Here is a 16,999-nt window from a genome sequence, read left to right on the forward strand (position 1 = left end):
AATTAACGTCAGTGATCTTGATCCCCGTCTTCACCCAAAATTAAGGATTTCGTAGCTGAAAAAAAATTGACAAGAAAAAAAAAGATCTTCACGTTCAAAAGAGGGGACATACGTCTTTTTTCGTTGCATTTTGACATTACAAATTATTAATTTGGCTTCTCAAGGGGGGGGGGGGCACGTCCCCTGGATCAGTTGTGACTCGTCAGGGGAGACTAGACTAGAACTAAGATATTTTTTTTAGATCTAGGACTGGTTCTGTATACGGACTAGACATATTAAACCATGGTAAATAAGCTAATATTGGTCCAAACCTAATCAAACGTAAAGTTCGGAATTAACAAGTTCGAAGTTAACCATGGCATTAGTCGGCTATTCCTATTAGTATTAGGCATTATCCCAGGACCAAAATCCAATTGAAACCAGTTGGATTTCCAACTGGTTTCAATTGGTTTCAATTGGTTTCAACTGGTTTCAATTGGTTTTAACTGGAATATATTATAAAAATTTCCAGTTGAAACCAATTGAAACCAGTTGGGCAACTGGAAATCCTAACTGGAACCCGTTGGGCAACTGGAAATCCTAACTGGAACCAGTTGGGTAACTGGAAATGACTTCCAACTGGAAATGATTTCTAACTGGAACCAGTTGGGTAACTGGGAATCCTAACTGGAACCAGTTGGGTAACTGGAAATGACTTCCAACTGGAAATGATTTCTAACTGGAACCAGTTGAGTAACTGGAAATCCTAACTGGATCCAGTTGGGTAACTGGAAATCCTAACTGGAACCAGTTGGGTAACTGGAAATCCTAACTGGAACCAGTTGGGTAACTGGAAATGACTTCCAACTGGAAATGATTTCTAACTGGAACCAGTTGGGTAACTGGAAATCCTAACTGGAACCAGTTGGGTAACTGGAAATCCTAACTGGAACCAGTTGGGTCACTGGAAATCCTAACTGGAACCAGTTGGGTAACTGGAAATACTAACTGGAACCAGTTGGGTAACTGGAAATGACTTCCAACTGGAAATGATTTCTAACTGGAACCAGTTGGGTAACTGGAAATCCTAACTGGAACCAGTTGGGTAACTGGAAATCCTAACTGGAACCAGTTGGGTAACTGGAAATCCTAACTGGATCCAGTTGGGTAACTGGAAATGACTTCCAATTGGTTTCCAATTGGAAATTTTCCAGTTACCCAACTGGTTCCAATTGAAACCAGTTAATTTGCATATTATCTGCCAGTGTGCACAGATTAATGTTTTATGTGATTCATCATCATTTAAAATGTATCTATTTAATTCTTTTCTATTTCAAGTACCATACTTGTTTCAGATAAGTGTTTATAGACAGGTCCAGATTTGAGGTAAAGTTAATGCGCTAGCCTAAGCTAGCCCTACCCTAGCACATGTCTTGCCATTAATGGCAGCTAGTTTATTAAGTGTTTAAGAATTGGATATATATATATATATATATATAATGTAGATCTAAGCCTGTAAGACCTATGTAACTATGTAAGGGTACCGGTAATTTGACGATGCTAATTCATTATGAGCAACGTGAATGCTGCTTACGATCGGCACAGGTCGAGGCAAAGTCCACGCGCATGCGTACTCTCAATCCGAAGACGCAAGTCATGAATATTCATATGTCGGTCCAGAACTCGGTGGAAAAAATAATTTCGCCCCCCGCTCCTCGGTGCAGCCCTACACTTCTACAGAAAGCAAATACAACATAACATTACGCAGCTTTTTTAATTTATTTACCCAATCTATTCCCCCTCCCCTCTCTCACGTTTTCCCCTTCTTCTTCTTCACCTACCTACACCTTCCTTCCTCATCTCTTCTTCCTCTTAAGTTCTTCTCTCTTTCCTTTTCTTCAAAGTACTCACATATATCAATTGTCTTACAAGCTATTTTATTTTTAAGATATATATATAGGATAATAAATGAATGAATGAAAGATAACATAATTCAGTCAACAAGGAATTTATTTCAACCAAAAACAGTGTAAATAATAGGAGAGAGATTGTATTTCAAATATTATTACTTGAGGGTTCAAACTGCGCTACATACTGATATGGTCAATATTCACTTGGTCTTCTAAATACCAAATCCCATTTGGCAAACTATTTGGTCTAATACCCACTTAGTTTAATTTTAATTTAGTCTATAAAGCCAAGTTGCTCTAAAATACACTCCAGGGTCCAGTAACACAAAGGCTGATCCATTGTATACTTGATTTTCACGATTGATCGATTGTACATTGTGGTCAATGCAATCAATCGTAAAGATATTCTTCTACGATGATTGCACAGCTTTGTGTTAAGGGCCCCTGGTCTATTCTGTAAAATGAACATTTCATTCACGAATCCTTCATCTGATTATATAGACTACATGTAAGTGGTGTACTTAGACCATTAATTAGACATACAGGTGAAGCCAAAATGTGACTTAGATTTGACTGCATGACCAGTAGATTGTGTGACAATTGGGTCAAATTATGATTATTAGACGAACTGGTTGTAGACAAGATGGGATAAGGCACTATTAAACAAAGTGGTTTTAAACCAATCAGCAATTTACCACCGAGAGTACAATTCTTTTCAAACCCAACAATTACCCATCTCCTCCCTTCAGCTAGGAGTTACAAAACATTAAATAATAACCACCTCCAATGTGGTACTGAACCTCATCATAATCAATCACATATATAGCTCCTTCTACTGCAAAAACAGGGATAGTTTCATTAAGCATCTTGTCACTGAATTCAACTGACAAGTTCACTCTCAAATCAGAAGCAAGAATCTTAGTAAGGGGCCGCGGAACGGTTTTCAATGTGGGCGGGGGCTGACTGCAAAAAATCACAATTATATGGTAATTTTTATGTTTTTGGACATGGTTTTGGAAAAAAGTGGGGGCTGAAGCCACCCAGCCCCCCCCCCCCCCCCGGTTCCACGGCCTCTGTTAGTAGCTTATAACAGTTGTCAGTGAAAATCCATAAAGGAATCATTATGTCATATCTTCAATATATCAGTGAAAATCAATTATAAACTGCTTTTGACACATGTATTCAGCAAGCCAAACTACTAGCTGAATTGACAAAAAAAAAAAATTGAATATCACTTGACGATGCAACTGTTTGGCCAATACCTGCATGTACTGTTTTATTACTAAACTTATTTCTTCATGTTGTGTTGTAAGCCAAATTGACATTAAGAAATATGATTAATTGATAAAATTACTTGCCATACATATGGTACATACATCTTCATAATACTTTCTTAATTTCCCTGATGCGACAGTCGCATGATTGATTCCTTAATGTATGCTAACTTAAACCTGGGTTTTAATCTATGGATTAACTATGGGTAGCCAAAGATGACATCTTTTTTTTTAAAGATGCGTAATGTTATGTTACATTAGTTATTTCTGGTCTGCGCAATGAATTAAAAGAAAAAGATTATAGTACATCATTCTAAGGCGATTTTCAACAGTTTTAATACAGAACAGATTGTTGATAAAACCAAATATCAAGGTTGAAAGATTTGTGTCATATTTTGACTACTCAGAATCGTACGGAATACCACTAAATTAAACCAGGATTTATGGAACACAGATGAAGCAAATGCACACAGTATATGCAGATATCATACATGTACAAGCCATTTCAACAATATTTTCCTTTCCTATAATGATGAGAATGAGATCACTAAAAAATTACATGAATATCATGAATGACCATCAATCAAGAAATTTATGCTTCGTCACTTTCAAATATCCTCACACAAGTAAAGATGAAATGAGATAAGTGTTCCATCAAGATGTTTAATACCGGTACTTCACATTCGAAAGGGATAAAACATTATAAATATTATCATCAATAATAATATTCCATTTTCATAACATGGTTAATAATCTAATACAGCAAAACCATGTCTCTAAGAGTTTGACAACCCAATCATCAGGTTCTGAATTACCGGCACACGATGTATGCACAAACAATCTCCACTCCCTGGGGACCACTGAAGTGTCAAAGTCTCTACAAATTGCAAGCCAAAAACATATCTGTTTACATATTCCTTCCACATACCCATGTAACACCTGGGTTGAGAGAGGTATATATGTAGATTAATGTCTTGCCAAAGGCAGCTAGTGAAATGATGGGATTTAAACCTGCTCCTCTCAGACTAAACGATACGAGTCATCAGTTACCACTAAACCACAATAATTCCATATAAGTAACAAGATTAAATCTGTCACTGCTTACTATTAAAATCATGATCAGCCTTCCCATTGACATGTTTTTGTACAGGTCAGGCACAAAAATCAGAGCAAATCTTAATTTTGAACAATGTCAACTCTAATGGAAAGAATCTGGACTAGTGTCTTCTGACTGTAATAGCTTATACTTTGCGCAGGCCTAAAAACCATTCATAATTTAGAGGAAATAATCTGAATTTGACCATTTAACTTTCGAGCATTTTTTTTAAATATATACATATATGTATACGCATAATTCGTCCTTCAAGTACTCTAGTACTATAGTGTGCAATCGTATATATGTATCATATGAATAAAAGGCAGTTATATTAACAAGTCCCTTGTTGCAAGATTATTATTTAAAAAAAAAAATCTTGCAAGAATATTATTTGAAACACATTATCACGACAAATTTACATTAATACCTCTTTCAAAAAGTTCATACAGAAGTCTGTACTATATTCAAACGGCACATAAATGTACCAGTATAACACATATGTGTGATAAGACTCTCAATATGATCAAGGCATACAGCTTTTATGAAGAAACCAAATTTATTGTTCTTCCTAATTGTGGATTGAATCTTCCTTGAAGCGAAAAAAAAAATATGATGGAGTAAAATAAAGAGAGGAAAAATCTAGAAAAAAAAACTAGAAAAAAACAAATATAAAAAGACAGTTATCTGTCTGTATATAAAATTTACATACATTACAACAAAGTCTTTTCATCACTTTTCTATTTACATGTACATTATATTATCCAGCTCGCTCAGTATACACATAATTCTATTCAGCATATAATTTGACTAGCAGGTAGATAGATTTCAGTGCATTATTGTCATTGATTGATTTTTACGACAAGGACATCTGGTTTTCGGCCATCACTTGTCAAAGGTGTTCCTTCCTCCTCAATCCTTTATAACGTTTAATAAAATGCCAGCATTCACATGTGCACAAGCAGCCGTCTATTTGTGTAGAAATTGTTTGTTCTAACTAGTCCATTTAGGCATTGATATCTGAATGACGTCATAAACTGTGATCCTTTGTGCGATGACGCGCCCGCTTGACGGCTTCTACACGTTTCTGTCGGTCTGAATATCGGTTACCCATTGTGTGTGTGAGGGGAGGAAGTGAGAAGCTGTCCCGTGTCACACTGAAGGCACCTTCTGGCCTGTGAATGATGAATGAAGAGGATAAAATAAATAACTATGACTGTATTGTGCTCTCATATCTAAAAGTTATGAATACTTTGTAACCACTAGCACCAAAAACACAAGATTTTTGAAGATTGGAGAAAGGGTCATGGGGTTATCATAAATCATGTTATAACTCATATAAATAAAATACTAGAAGAAACTGTGTAGAATATATGATAAGATGAGACTAAATCTGAGCTTAATTTCACAAATTGATTTCTAATGCTTTTCAAACGTATCTTTGAAAGATTGAATATGAATTCATACTTTTTTTAAGGGGAAATAATACTTATTTGAATGACTACCCCTCCCCCTCTTTTTGCAGACATTTTGAACTTTGAAAAAGCAATGTCTGATAAATCACTTCTTCATTGAATTAATATAATTTGATCGACATGTTTTCAATCATAAATGCAATAAAATCACACAGCTTTATAAATTGTACAAAATGTAAAGTATATCTAATCAGGATTTTCGATGAAAAAATACATTGTAGCTACAAAACAATACTTACAATTTTCTTGTTGGATTCCTTAGAGCAATTTTAGGTAGTTTTGCATCCCTGAGAGAGAATTTGAAAAATATGCACAAATGAAAGTTTACAAAGTTTGATGCACTTTTACCATGCAATGAATTATTGTGCTGAAGCACCTCCTCCCCAACAAACAAACAAAATACACACAAATAATCACAAAATGAAAATAACCAAAGTAATGACAAATCTGATTATGTACAATTAAATATAAGCAGAACAATAATGATACAAATATTTTATCACTACAAGTGATTCTCTTTTCGATGTGAGAGATTTGTAGAGAAAGTCAACCACCATGGCAGGTAGTTTTCCTTGATGCACAAATGGTGCTAAAAGCCTTGATGGTAAGGTAGGGGGATGGGATGCCTCTCCATGAACAATGAAGGTATAGGACTGTACCACTTACTCCATGTATACCATTCGTGTAACATTGTCAAAAAATGATGATTTTGCTACATAATTCAAGTTCTTTTTCTTATTTTGACACTATTATTTGGATATTTGATTGAGCTCTTTTTTTTTCTTTGTTGTGCCTTCATTATCATTTTCGTTTTGTCTTCATTATCAGACAAATCAGACTAATTATGATACTCTTGATGCCATTGTTCATAAATATTGATCACTTTATTTATTCATTTATTTTGTTTATTTCTCATCTTTAATATTTTCAGAAGGGCAGGGATGAGCACACTTACCTTTTATCAAATGTACATTGTACAAAAACAAGACTAACAAACACACAAAAATATCAATCGTCATTCTATCTCAAAGAACTCATTGAACAGTATGTACCCCAAAGAAAATTAAGGTCAAACAACAAATCTCTCCTTGTAGTTCCCAAAATTAACACTCAATTCTACGGCGCTCGTTCATTCAAAATGTCCTCTGCTGAACTTTGGAATAAATTACCTGATATTGTTAAACAAGCTAATAATGTAGAATCGTTTAAGTCCCTTTTGAAGACATTCCTTTTTGTAAAATAAGATATACATGTACCTATTAATTGATAATATATATTTGCTCCTCTGTGAACAGGCTTTTCTTTCTTCTCCATTCTTTCTATTCTTCTTTCTAAAGCGCATAGAGACATGATTTTATCATCGTTATATGCGCTATATAAGCAATGTTTTATTATTATTATTATTATCAAAATAATGCAGCCACACTTGTAAACCAAGAAAATGGAAAGCAATTAAATTTTGACTTACCCAGCTACATTCTGTTCATCAGCAATGTATGCCTTAGCCATGAGATATGCATCTGGAGTCCACTTGTGTGAATACAGCACGTCTTTAAGATCTGACTTGATTCTATTCAACTGCACACATCAAGAGAGAGAGAGAGAGAGAGAGAGAAAAGGAGAGAATGTAATTAATAACAATATAATGCCAATGGGTGTTGACGCTCATGCAAAAAAAAAGAAGAAGAACCAATTAGGTTTTCCATACAAATCAACAAAAATTATTGATTTCTAAGAGGCATGAATGTAAAAGAGCTCCCATTATATCGTTTCCATTACACTGTGATTGCACACTGTAAGTGATCACTCTCCTTGGTTTAAACATGTATGCTTTATAGACTATATAAAATGTTTTGCAACCTAAAGAGATGCATCCAATTCACTTCTTCCAAACATGACTTGCGATACACTTACTACTAAAGCTCACTCATCACAAATGGATAGAAATTGGACACTTTGCTGCATGGTTAATCTATAATGCATAATGCAGAGTCTGAAGAAGTGAGACTTGATTCAATCATATACAGTGGCTGCTCTTATTTGACACATACATGTACAGAGAGTTTGGAGTCTAGTCTTTACTCTAGACATAACGTGTCAAATTTGGGTCTGTGATCTCATACTGCATGGTTGCATTACAGAAATGACCCGTTACATAGAGCTAAATATGTATCTTTGTACTTCTAAAGGCCACCGCACACCTTACGACTGTTCGCGATCCGATTTGGAACAAATCGCATTTTGCTCATTTTCTGAAAATGTGAATGGAACATATCATTTTATTTGAGGTTAAAATTAATTGAAAGAATACTAATATAACCATTTTGAAAGATTGCAAGCCTTTATTTTGGATTAAAGGCCAAATTAGTTTCAAATTGTAGCCAATCGTACGACTGCTATGACGTCATTACGACTAGATATTAAATTCGCTTTTATTCTAAGGATGATAGCATGGTCACAGATTTGAACATAGGTATTCGTACGATGATTTAGAACATTACACAGTAAGATATTCCAAGTCTCAATATTAGCATCAAATTCTACAACATTTCATTCTGAAATCGGGTCGCAGACCAATCGTAAGGTGTGCGGTCGCCTTAAACGTGTCTATGATCAGCCTAGGAAATGAAGAGTGAATTGCCGATTGGTCTACACCTTCTTTGTCTACTCTCCATTTCGTCTCATCTCACATTCTTACCTCTTGACCCTGTCGCTCATGACTATCTTTCATATGCCTGATGATCTGTGAACATTCTTCAAGCGTTGGGGGCCTAGGGTGAGGGTCACCTGCTGCCTGGACCTGAAGAGGGTTCAGACTGACCGGTAAGAGGGGTGAGATAGCGCTATGATGGGGGCTGGTTTGCTGACCGGTCTCTTGACTCTGGGGTCTGTATAAAATGAAGCGGAACAAATCAAATTAAAAGGTAAAACTTTATTTTTTGAGGTCTTTCATGTAAGTTGTCAGCATTGACTTAATTGTCAACTCTGAAAATGTCATTGTAATGCTAGAGTTGATTGGCTTAGAAGCACTGGTCTCCTCAGTTAAATATTAACAATGACAACTTGTCAGTCCTGGCATGCTTCAGGGAATGGTGCTCTCTTTTATCATGAGCTTAAATTGCAAAAGAAACTGTCTCAAAATAATTAGGAATGTTGTTTGTGATGCACCAACAGCACGTAAGAACGAGTATTTGCTGTATAGTTATTGAAATTGCCAAAGTGATAATATGACTTGGTATGGAATTCTATATTTACCTTTTCTCTAGCGTTTCTTTGAGTCGTTGCTGAAGATATGCATTGAGGTTCCTAGCTTCTTGTAACCCAGCTGTAAGTTCCTTTACTGTTCTCATCTGGTCTTTTTTATGAGCTGAAAATAACAATGCATGCATCAATAAAATACTTTATTTCCATTCTGACGGGAATAAAATCCACAAAATTCCATGAAACTGCTCAAGTCAGATACCTAAAGGACCAAGGATATAAGTTTGACTTGGGTGAAATTTCATTGTATTTTGCATTACCGGGTATCTGGTCTGAAAAATTGCTTCGACTTGGGTCATTATATGGAAGTACATCTTATTCAGAATAAACTGTTGTTCAATTCAGGCACATACATGTATGCATAGTATTCTTAAAAGAATCAAATGTCCCCTGCATTTGATAATCAAAACATCAGGATTTTGACAACAATAAAAAACCTACATTCCTATTAAATTTGTGCAAACATCAAGTCACCAAATATATCTTCTCATGATTAATTCACTTCTCCTTTCTTTTCATTTGACTGTATTCTTTCAGCACCTCTATGATACATCATTTAATTCGATAACTATTATAAAAACATCTGACAAATTTTCAAAAAGTAAATATAGCATACATAATATTATCATATCAATTTTTGATCGTTTTCATTTAAACATTGAGCATCAAACAGTTTCAATGATGCAATGAAAATGGGCAAAGTGAGAGAGATTTTTTTCTCTCTCTCTCTTCCTTTTCCGGTTGTTCATTTGATTTTTAGAGCTCTACGCCTAAGTCACCAGGCAAAACCACAACATTTTGTAATTTTACTGTAAATTCTTTTAAAATAAATGAATGCCACTTACAGGGAGAACCGCTTTTACTGCCATCTGACTTTAATGGTGAGCCTGATAAATCTGTAAATGTGAAAAAAATCAAGAAGGAAAATAGGAGTCTTGGAATGCAATTATGAATTCAGTATTAAAACATTAGCAACATTCAAGTTGAATATGAAATAAAATTGTTGAAAAATTAGAACATACTTTATACAAATTATTTGTCATTTGTCAACACAGAAAATTGAATTTGAAGTTAACAATGAGGGCTACTACTTTTATTTTGATGATTTACGAAAAGTATAAAATTATCATTTTGTTTATAGCTACAATAAGAGTTCAGATACATGTACAGTACAACAGTACATGTACATATACAAGAAGTAAATTCCATATTCTCTTTCTGTCGAGATAGATGTACATATTTGGTATATATGTACATCATATGTACATATATGGTCATATTGCACTGCCATTGAGAAATTATCCCCAAACAGACAGAAAATGGAATTGCTTTTTATAACATAGCTGGTTGACAGCAGCCTTGCTTGCAGTTTGATGTTTTTGAATGTTTATTAAAATATGTTGAACAAAAAAATCCTCAAGTATAACAAAAAAAATAAAAATTATAAACAAACTAAAAAAATAATAAAATAAAATCGGCTAAACACACCCCTGAAATATGTAATTGGTGTATTTTTCATGAATGGCTTAGAGTACTTAGGCCCGAATTTACAAAGGTGGTTTTGTATCATTTGAGAATGTATCACATAATCCACTTTTATCACAGCATGCTATATTCAGTTTAATGTAAATTAATTAACAATACAGTGTTAATAAATGCATGGAATCTGTGTTAATAAACCATGGTTTTACCCCATATTTTAGACCAAATTTGTGATCTCGGGCCTTAACTTTTTGAAATGGCACTATAGATTTGGTTTACTTGCATAATTCTTACCTGTGTTAGGAGATTCTGTTCCATTCATAATAACTTTGAAATGGAGCTCTGTAAAAACAAACAAACAAAATAATCAGATATGTAAAAACTATCTTTTAATTTCAAAGGGACATACACTCATTCATCTGTAACAATCAAACAATGACAATAAAACCAACATTTATTTGGAAAGTTACATACTCAATAGTCAAGTTAATTTCATTCTTCACCCACACCTACTTGTTCCCCTTTAGGGCAAATAGTGTCTGCATTTGCTTTTCTTTCCTTGGGATTATTCAAATATTCCACTTTTTTGTATCTTCTGATCCCTCCATATTTCCCCTCAAGTCTTTTTGTGTCTTCTGTGTGGTAATAAATTTTCATTAACCTTCAACCAAGTCTTGTTTACCCATAATGGAGAACTGAGTATTTGTATTTGTCATACATTAATGGATTTATTTTCATCCAGGTGACAGGAAAGTAAGAGCCTCTGGAGCTAATGATCTGTCTCTCCTCTTTTCAAATGTCCACAGCATTCAAGTCTTTAAATTCTTACGACCTGTGCTGCCTCAATATGACACATTGGCCCGTATTCTGAAGTCTGGTTTAACTTAGATTATGGTCTAACTCTGTGCTAAAATTATGGGAAGCCAAACGTTTCAAAATTTTGTTTACAGTGAATGCTTTTCATGTTTACTGTGCTCTTTACTAATTCTTTAATGGCGAAGACAACTGTCACACTTATCCTTCCCAGGCAATTAAAACATTTTTGGGAGTCAAATGAGCCGATACATTGAACCTCTACTGTTATAGATTTATTTAACAACTGGCTTTCCATAATTAAACCACAACCTAAAACCAGAGTTTAAATAAAACCCAACTTCAGAATACGGGCCATTATGATGAACAATGATAAAAAAACCCACCTTTATTTTCTCTCTTAAGGGCATCAATCTCTTCATGAAGACTGCTAAGCACATCTCTTTGCTGTCTCTTCAAGAATTCAATGCTTCTCTCAAGATGCTGCTGTCTTTGGTGAGGATCGATGTCTACTGTAGACAGCGTACCATCCACACTCAGCGTATCTTGCATGAAACCTTTTGGGGAAAGAGGGGCTGGCAATACCTGTAATGACAAAATAAATCAGTAATGAGTTATATTCAGTATGATTGTGTGAGGAAGGGGGAGAAAGAACTGCAATCACAAGATCCATTTCATCTACACACAAAAAAAAATCAGAAAACATACATGATTAATGCCTCTTAAGCACTGGTTCACATGGGAATTTGATGTAATAATTTGCTGAGCCTTGCGGTAACAGATCTCTAAAGGTATTCTCAGTGGTTTTCTGGCATCAGCAAATTAAATGTATTTACTCCCATGATTGGTCAAGACAAACTGGATTTAATGTCCCCTCACTCTCAAGCTACTGTTGCTCCCACAAGATATCAACTAAAATTAGCAAAATTTAAGATGATCCTTGAATTTACCATTTCTAAAAAGCTACATGTACCTATAATCATTAAAAAGAAAAGATTTATAACCCGTCAAACTAGAATTAGATTACTTTCTCTGCAATTGCAACAGGACCTGTGTCTAATTTACAACCGGATTAAGGTAGGACAGAATGAAACTGAGGAAAATACTTTGAGCTCTCACCTGAATTTGATCTTTAAGGAATGGCTTGGGATAGCGTGCTTTATCCAGGGTATGAACCCTAGGCCATTGCGGTAGATTCTGCAATGGGGGTAGGCTCATTGATGTAACAGGCATCTGGGTTTCCATTCGTGTTCATAAATCTTCTAATAGGTTCAGTTACTGTATATCAGTTCCCAATGACAAGATTAAATCCCCAAAGTTATAGGTTGCAAGTAAAAATCAGGTTCACTAAAGTGCTTTGGTCAGTTGTTTGAATTTTTGTCTGGATGATACTCAATGGAGATTCCCAGTCATTCCATGCATCTGCAAAAAGGAGAAAAATGAAGAAAAAAAACTTGTTTAACATTATAGCACTACCAGGACGTGTGAAGTCTCAGTCAAGAGACATGAAAACAGTTCTTGAGAATGACACCAAAAGGGCTCCCAACTGCAGTCCAAATACATGTAGCCAATGTAGGGGCAGCAGAGCGAAGTTAAAAGGGAAGGGGGGTCACAGGGAAGAAGGGCACCTTTTCTTTCGAAAAAGGCGCTTTTTTAAACATGGCCGTATGCAGAAATTTACAAAAAGAAACAAGATGGCGACGTTAACATCGCAGCAAGTTTTCCCCATCTTTTCATAATATTTTCCTTGTTTTTTTTTAATGAATTCTTGTTTTCAAAAGAATAAAATCAATATCGTAGAAATGTCGGAAATGAAGTTGTATCTCATTTTAAAATGATTTAGGGCTAGATCTTTTAGAAGGAAAGTAGAAATCTCGGGGGCGAAAGTTTGTTTTTTTCGCAGTAGAACCTACACGCACATGAATAGGACGCAATCACTGGCTCCATGGAGAGCAAGCATACGTTAGTAAATGATTTTTAGAATTTTACTCTCTAGAATCTAGGAGCCTCCTGGCTACTCTAGATCTAGATCTATTGCTTTTTAGTAAAAATGCTGTTTTTTTTTTTGTTTTTTTTTGATTGTCCTACACAAGTACGGTACACGCAGACAAGGGGCACTGTCACTGAGCTGCGTAGACTGTGCACCTTACCAATAATAGTTTGGCAAAACATGATATCTAGACTTTCTAGATCTAGACTCTTAACTTACTATCATCAACTCAATTCTAAAAAAATTAGTGGAATTAAAAAAAAAAATCATGTTATCTTGACTTAAGTTAGCATTAGTATTAGCCGCCTTAAAGTTAGGCCGCTTAGAGGAGCTGAGTTCCCTTTCATGTGCAGTGTTGTTAATTTTATGGTAGGGGGTCCTAAAGCTATGCACCACTCCAATGTGCATGCAATTTCAATTGCAAAATGCGCACTCGGTGTGTGGAGTTGTGACTGCAGTGTGAGGAACGATTCCTATTCGGTTTTTCTACAGAGGCTGCAATAAATCGCTAAATGCAGAGAAAATCAGCAACTGTTTGGAATTCTGGAGTCATATTCACTTTGATTTCATATTTTCCTTTATAAGAATATGAACATGATGAACATTATTTAGAAGTTTAGGCACAGGAAATACCTTTTCTTTGCATGATAAGTTGTGCGCGTAGCTTAAGTTTAGGACCCCTTCTATCATGTCTATATCAGGCGGCAAAATCAAGAGCTGTTCGGAAAACACGGCAGGATTTTCGTATTAGTGAGTTTTGTGATATTTTCTTCTTGGTTATGAATCTTTACAATATTTAACACAAATTTCTGGAAGATGATTTTTTAGAATATATAATTGGGATAGGGTCTAGTTTTTATCGTTTGTAAACAAAGTGCGTAGCTTTTTAGGTCACCCCATCATACTTTTTTTTTTAGGCCTAGGCATAGATTAGGACTAAAGACATGTTATAAAGTATGGCAAGTTCCCCCAAGTCTGCGCAGTCCCCCTTGCATTGTCTGTGCAAACGCGAATCTGCGCGATTCTAGTAAAAGAAGATATGCAACGAACACAGATTTTACACATGTATGCAATGCATAGACAGATATTCATTAAAAAATCTGACTCAAAATGGTGGAAAAATAATGAATTTTGGGCATTTCATGTGACGACCTCAAAATGCAGCCTTTCTCATCAACATCCCCAAATCGTGTGCAAAGTGAATGGGTGCGCAGACATGGGCATGATGGGGTAGGATGGGGGGGTCGGGTGTCCGGACACTTAATATTTTTGAAGCTTTTTTTTTTTTCTTTGGATTACACTTAAAATATGAATTCAATCGTTGTAATCATCTTCTATTTTGTTCTCTATATAATATTTTCTAACATTTTGTACTAAAATAAAAATTGATGAAACTTCGCTTGTCATTTTTTCCAAATGACTTTCTAAAATTGATCGTCCGGACACACAACTGGGTACCGGTACCGGTATACCATTTTTTTTTCATAAAAATCATACTGAAAATGACTGCCCAAGGTTTTATCCAAGAAAATCCTATACTAGCCAGTTATAAGGTAATCAGTAGAGGCGCACGGCCAATATGGGAGACTCTCCAATACTAGGGGAGACAATCTCCCACATTGGTATACAGCTGGCAGCCGTCTGTTTCGAGGAGTTTTTTAACATTTTATTTTTTTTTTATTTCTCCTCATACACAGACGGCTCGCTAGCGTGCAGCCACCATTAGGGGACTTGCAATGCAAAATCCCCCCGTCGGGGCTCTTCAATTTTTGTCTTTAATGAGTAAAAATTTTGAAAATTCACGCGACCAAAATGCAAATTAATATTCCCTCTTGGCATCAATTGCCAAAAAACTGAGAAAAATCAAGTTAAAAGGAACAAAAACAGTGACTTACCTCGGCTGTCGCGCAAATTCACTTCCCCGTTTTATCCGATCTTAAGTACATAAACATATGGCCATTGAGTCCCCTGTACAGATCGCGCTAGAACTTCGGTCTCTGTATTTGGTGAGTGAAGCCAACGGAGTTCAGCTGAACAACCAACATAACAGAGACCGAAGCTTTTGGTCTACCACATTGGAGACTTGCTTTGCAAAAGGACAAAAGGAAACAACACCAACAAAAGCATGATTTTTTCCACCCAAAATTTTGTCTCACTGAGGTCAGAAGCCCATTTGTTTTGTGTGTGATTGACAACAAAAATCCTTATCAAAACAAAAGTAGACGGTGAATTTTTAAAGTAGACGGTGAAAAGGGGTAATTTTTCATGAGGAATCTGCTTATCACATATTTTTATTTGCCGCCAAGGTAATCCTTTTGCAGCAAATGTAAACAAAGGAAATTGATCTCCAAAACTGGAGACTGTCTCTGAAATTGGATACCCAAATTCTTTACAAAAGTCTCTGATATTGGAGATAATCTCCCACATTGGAGACAGTCTCCAAATGCAAAGTCCAATAAATATTGGCCGTGCGCCTCTACTGACTGTTTATAGGCCTATTTCTTTCAAATTTGTATGAGAAATTTGCTACACTTACTCATAATAATATAGATCTCTAAGGAACATTATTATCTGAAAGATTTTGTGAAATAAAAAGAAAGTTAGGTTAAATCTTAACTCAAAGGCCGCTTTAATTAAGAATAATAAGTGCACAGAGTTGAGTTGAGGACCACCGGCCCGCTTTGCGGGCCGGAGCTCCCTGGCCTGGGTTAGTTAACTCAAACTGGTCATATTGCTGGTTTATCCAGCTAATTTACAATTACGGTACCGGTACATGCAAACTCACCATATCTTTAAATACCGCGGCACTCCTGCAGATCTAACTTAGTTTCCAAGTTTCAATTCCTCTCAAAATCGTGGCAAAATAAGCTGCTATCAGTATCAGTATCACATTACAATATCATCGTCGTGGCAATGTTATTGTCGCGAATGTAAAATCTGCAGATTATTATTGTAGTTTACTGCATTGCGAATTGTAGCATAGAGATATTGCAGGATAGATCGTGTTTCCTAATTTCGCTGATCCCTTTATTTAAGAAACTGTGCGCGTTCAACGTTCATTGTAATGGGAGTTTTGCATTCGGCGAAAACAAATTAACTCCGCTGCCTGGCAACATACAATAAATAACATTCGCTCATCCGTGGCTAGGCTCGGCTGAATGCGGGAGGGGTACGGGGAAGACAAGAGGAGAAAAGGAAAGGGATGGGGTGGGTCTAAACATAAATTGAGCATTTTTTTTAGTTTTCTGCATAGGCGGACCCAGGGAGCTAAAGCTGCAGCACCTATCTATTGGGGCGCACATAAAGGAAAAAAAAGAGAAAAGGGGAAGGAGAGTATAAAAAGAAAAAGAAAATACTGATAAAAGTACATGAGCAAAAGGGGAGCAGAATTGGAAAAAAGAAAAAACTTTCAACCTATTTATTATAAAGCATTGCCTGTTTAGTAAGATAATAAGAGGTTAACATGGGCCTTACAATACTCAGTTTTTAATATGCACAAATTATTCTGCTCGCAATTCGATTTTCACCATTTCATTGGGGTACTTAGGCCTATTATCTAACAAAAATCCATCACCTCTCTAGAAAATCATTGATATCGTTTTGTTTATGTTTCTTTTAATTTCAATTTCAATTCAATCATTTTATTTTCCACTTTCAATTTTATATTTACAATTTTTGATACAATTGACATAGTAACATATAATCACATTTGAAGTACATAC

The 16,999-nt window shown here is 35.5% G+C and overlaps 1 protein-coding gene across 1 annotated transcript; it reads right to left on the reverse strand.

The window, feature by feature from the left end:
• Nucleotides 1-1,971: 1,971 nt before the first annotated feature.
• Nucleotides 1,972-12,709, reverse strand: LOC129254538 (uncharacterized). The gene is made up of 9 exons (XM_064113648.1): nucleotides 12,407-12,709; nucleotides 11,674-11,872; nucleotides 10,769-10,816; nucleotides 9,838-9,888; nucleotides 8,987-9,098; nucleotides 8,430-8,619; nucleotides 7,200-7,309; nucleotides 5,971-6,018; nucleotides 1,972-5,431 (listed from the first exon to the last, which is right to left on the reverse strand). Exons 1-9 carry the CDS (start codon nucleotides 12,530-12,532, stop codon nucleotides 5,287-5,289), a joined length of 1,029 nt encoding a protein of 342 aa, XP_063969718.1. The 5' UTR covers nucleotides 12,533-12,709; the 3' UTR covers nucleotides 1,972-5,286.
• Between the last annotated feature and the right edge of the window lie 4,290 nt (nucleotides 12,710-16,999).

The sequence above is a fragment of the Lytechinus pictus genome, chromosome 2 (assembly GCF_037042905.1).
Source record: "Lytechinus pictus isolate F3 Inbred chromosome 2, Lp3.0, whole genome shotgun sequence".
NCBI lineage: Eukaryota > Metazoa > Echinodermata > Echinoidea > Temnopleuroida > Toxopneustidae > Lytechinus > Lytechinus pictus.